Source organism: Salpingoeca rosetta (assembly GCF_000188695.1).
Source record: "Salpingoeca rosetta unplaced genomic scaffold supercont1.4, whole genome shotgun sequence".
In the NCBI taxonomy this organism is placed as follows: Eukaryota; class Choanoflagellata; order Craspedida; family Salpingoecidae; genus Salpingoeca; species Salpingoeca rosetta.
The window spans coordinates 2,335,246-2,339,174 of NW_004754930.1; the positions used below are offsets into that span (position 1 = coordinate 2,335,246).

Consider the following 3,929-nt stretch of genomic DNA (forward strand, 5'->3'; position numbering starts at 1 on the left):
ATTTGCAAGCAGAAGCGAAACGCACCGCAGCAAAACGGGGCATACGCGCACACACATACACACAGACACACAAACGTACACACACACACGCACACACCTGTGGGGGAGAGTTTGTCGTGAATTCCGTGCTTCTTGCGTGTCTTCGCCTGTGCAGACGGTGGCAAACAAAGGGGTGCGTAATGTGAATCCAATGCAGCATCTTTGTCGGCAACAGTGCAGGTACGGGTGTGAGCAAGCAATCATGCGATAAGACTGCCCACCTCGATGGACCAGATGTCGCTCTTTGGGAGGTACGGGTCAGTCAAGGAGAATGATGCTTGTGTAGAGTAACCGTGGATCACGAGAGGCACAGATGATATTCGCACATGCATGCACACACGAAGATGCAAGCAGTGCATGCATTACTAGAGAGCACACACACACACACACACACACACACACACACACAGAGGCACAGATGATATTCGCACATGCATGCACACACGAAGATGCAAGCAGTGCATGCATTACTAGAGAGCACACACACACACACACACACACACACACACACACACACACACACACACACACACACACACACACACACACACACACACACACACGACACGACGCACACCTTTGTTTCGCCCGAGTGCTCAAGCTCAACGGTGAAGACCGTGGATTTGATGCTGGCTGCACACACACACACACACACACACGTACACACACGTACACACACGACACGACGCACACCTTTGTTTCGCCCGAGTGCTTGGCCAGGTCAACTGGCGACGAGAACGCAGCCAGCGCACTGGGGTCCGACGTGTCGGCGCCGCCCGCCCCAGACAGCGATGCAAGGATGCCTTTGAAGGCCGCACGATGAAGGCATGCGTGTGTGCGTATGCCATGCGTATGAGTGTGGGTGTGTGGGTGTGTGGGTGTGTGGGTGTGTGGGTGTGTTTGAAAGAAAGCATGTGTGTGTGCGGGTGTATGTGTGTTTAGGGAAGCGGTTTTGCAGCACAGGGCATGAGCCAAATCCCGAGCGCAGACACGTACACAGACACAGATACACGCACAAACACCTGCACAGAGGCGCGTACTCTGGCCTGTCGAGTCAATGATGGTGCCTTTTCTTTTTCTTCGGCCAACCACGAGCTCCACATCCCAGCCAACACGAAACGTGTCCTTGATCTCGTGGAACACCGTGGAGTACAAGGCTTTGAACGTCTTGGCCTTGCGGTGGTGCGCAGCACGGCACACGGCCGCCTCAAGCCACGCGGGAATGGCCGCAACCTGCTCCTTGTGCTCTTGCTCCGACTGCACAGTTTGCGTGCGTGCGTGCGTGCGTACATGCGTGCGTGTGTGTATGTGTGTGTATGTGTGCGTGTGTTTGAGTGAGTAAGGTTCACAGAGTGAGAAGACAACACCAGCAAGAAAGTGCACCGCACCATCGCAGTCATTCATGCAAATACTACAGAGAACCTGTCCACACGCAAACACTGCCCCAACTTGGCAACAACGGTGACTCAAGCATGAACAAGAAAGGGGTCACAAACACTGCAGCCACACCAACCTCCAGCGCCTCGTCAAACGAGAGTTCTCCTTTGCCTGTGAAGCTGCATGCCCAGCGAGGTGCAAGCAACTGGAACTTGCGACTCAAGAAGTCACTGTCACGGGCAACGCAGAGAACGCGACAAGGTTCAAGAGACAACCGCAGTTCATGGTGAGAACAGAGCCTAGCTGGATGTCAGTTGTGGACAAGCAGGCATCCAATGAGACAGGGAGACAGCATGCGTGTCATGAGGCGTAAACATCAACACCCAAACGTACTCGTAACTCTTGAAGGCTTCGCCAGTGTCTTTGCAGGGGAACACTTTCTCGGAGTCACTGCACCGCATCCACAACAAAGCAGGCACGTGGCATTAGAACACGCGACCGGAGATGGGGGGGGGGGAGGTTCAAAGGGCTTACACAGGGCCCAAAAAGGTGCCAAAAGGCAGTTGAGCGCAACCACGCGAACACGTTCACATGTGCACACAAGCACACACAGACACACAAGCACACAGACAATCACACAAGTGAGAGCACGGAACAACACCGTGCACGCTTACTTCAGCGTCGGCACGGCCGGCTGAAACTCTTCGCCATCCAACGTCGGCATGGTGGTGGTGACCAATAAACACACTGCGCAAGCCACTCAAGGAGGTGTGAGTGAGCTACAGTACTGGTGTATTGTTCGTCGCATCAATGAGCGCCATCGACAAGCACAGGAGAGTGGAGAGGAGGGCAAAGCACATCAACCACCATCACCATCCACGTCGCACCTTGCTCGCTCGAAAACCGTTTTTGCGCGCCAACACATCCGCAACAATTGCACAGAGTCGTCAAAACGGCACATGAGTTGTGTGTGTGTGTGTGTGTGTGTGTGTGTGTGTGTGTGTGTGTGTGTGTGTGTGTGTGTGTGTGTGTGTGTGTGTGTGTGTGTGTGTGTGTGTGTGTGTGTGTGTGTGTGTGTCTGTGTGTGTCTGTGTGTGTGTGTGTGTGTGTGTTTGTTGACATGCGTTGTGGTCCTTCCTACCTTCCTCATCCTCCTCTCGACTGTATTTGTATGTGCCTTGTGTATGTGGCTCGGGTGAATAGACTATAATAGGTACTGGCTGCTGATGCGTGAGGCAGTGGGCGACCCCCACCAACCAACCCACGAACGACTACATACTGACGGATGAATGGTGATCGAGCCACTGCATCACCCAGACAGAGAGGTGTGTGTGGGTGTGTCGACGTGCGTGTGCTCTTCTCCACCCATCCACACGCCATCATCACCGCCTCCTCATTTTCTTGTGTCTTTGCTCACATCCTTCCCTTCCCATCCTCAACACCACTATCACCACCACCCTCCACACTTGCTCGTTTCCCCTTCTTTCTTTCTGCTGTCGCCACACAGAGGGCCCTTGAGCCAGCAGCTGTCATCCCTCCCCCTCCATCAACCACCACTGCTCTGGCGGGATGAACAGACGGGCGCTGTCATGTGATGACCATCCAGCCACGCCTGTGCGGCTGTGGAAGCAGCAACACCAACAATACACCACAAACAAGCAAGCGAGCGATGAGCAACGTGAGTGCACCACTGCATGTGCATGTGCATGCTGCGCACCGCACCAGTGTGCGTGTCTGTGATCGTTGTCTCTGCTGCTCCTGTCTCCCCTTGTTGTCCCACATGGATGTGCATGCATGTGTGTGTGGTGCGGCTGCCTGTTTTGCTTTGCTTGATGCGCTGTCTCATTCGTCGTTCTCACACACAACTGCCTGCACACCTGCACATTCTCCACCTTGCAGCCGCTGCTTATATTCCCCTCTCTTTCTCGGCCTCCCTGGCGGCCATCACAACAACAGCAGCAGCAGCCAACACACCCTCCACCGCCAATGCAGCAGCAGCAGAGAATACACCACCACCACCACTTGCTGCTGAACACATTCCCCAGCCAACCAACCAACCAACCAACCCATCGCCCACTGCTGTGGCGGAAGCTGGCTGTTTGCAGCTGGGAACAGGTGGCGACAGCACAAGTTGCATTTTCGGCTGGAAGCAGCAGCAGAGGTGTGAGGGCGAGAAGAAGAAGAGGGGAAACGGAGAAGAGATGTGTGTTGGATGGATGGATGGATGGATGGATGGAATGAGGTGGGGTGGGGGATGCTGGGTGAGTGTGGTGTGGTGTGGTGTGGCTGGTGACAGAGGATGATGATGTGTGGTGGTGTGAGGAAGAGGGATGGATGGATGGATGGGGTGCAGCATGTCTTGTTCCCCTCCCTTCTGTTTTCTGTTTTCTCCCTCTTCCCTTTCTTCTTCACTGACATGCACGCACACCATCAGCAATGGCAGCAGCAGTGTAGCTGCGCACATATCCATGCTCCCTGTCTCCTCCACTCACTCACATGCTGGTGCTCGCACA

General features: G+C 54.6%; 1 protein-coding gene across 1 annotated transcript in view; it reads right to left on the bottom strand.

Annotated features, from left to right (window-relative positions):
- PTSG_01571 (uncharacterized protein) overlaps positions 1-2,336 on the bottom strand; it is a 9,668-nt gene extending 7,332 nt beyond the window's left edge. Inside the window, exons 1-7 of the mRNA XM_004997493.1 lie at positions 2,304-2,336; positions 2,091-2,163; positions 1,810-1,866; positions 1,553-1,646; positions 1,080-1,296; positions 733-842; positions 98-146 (exon numbers count right to left, since the gene is read on the bottom strand). Coding sequence (XP_004997550.1) covers positions 98-146; positions 733-842; positions 1,080-1,296; positions 1,553-1,646; positions 1,810-1,866; positions 2,091-2,140 — 577 coding nt within the window. The 5' untranslated portion in view covers positions 2,141-2,163; positions 2,304-2,336. The remainder of the gene's footprint in view (positions 1-97; positions 147-732; positions 843-1,079; positions 1,297-1,552; positions 1,647-1,809; positions 1,867-2,090; positions 2,164-2,303) is intronic.
- Between the last annotated feature and the right edge of the window lie 1,593 nt (positions 2,337-3,929).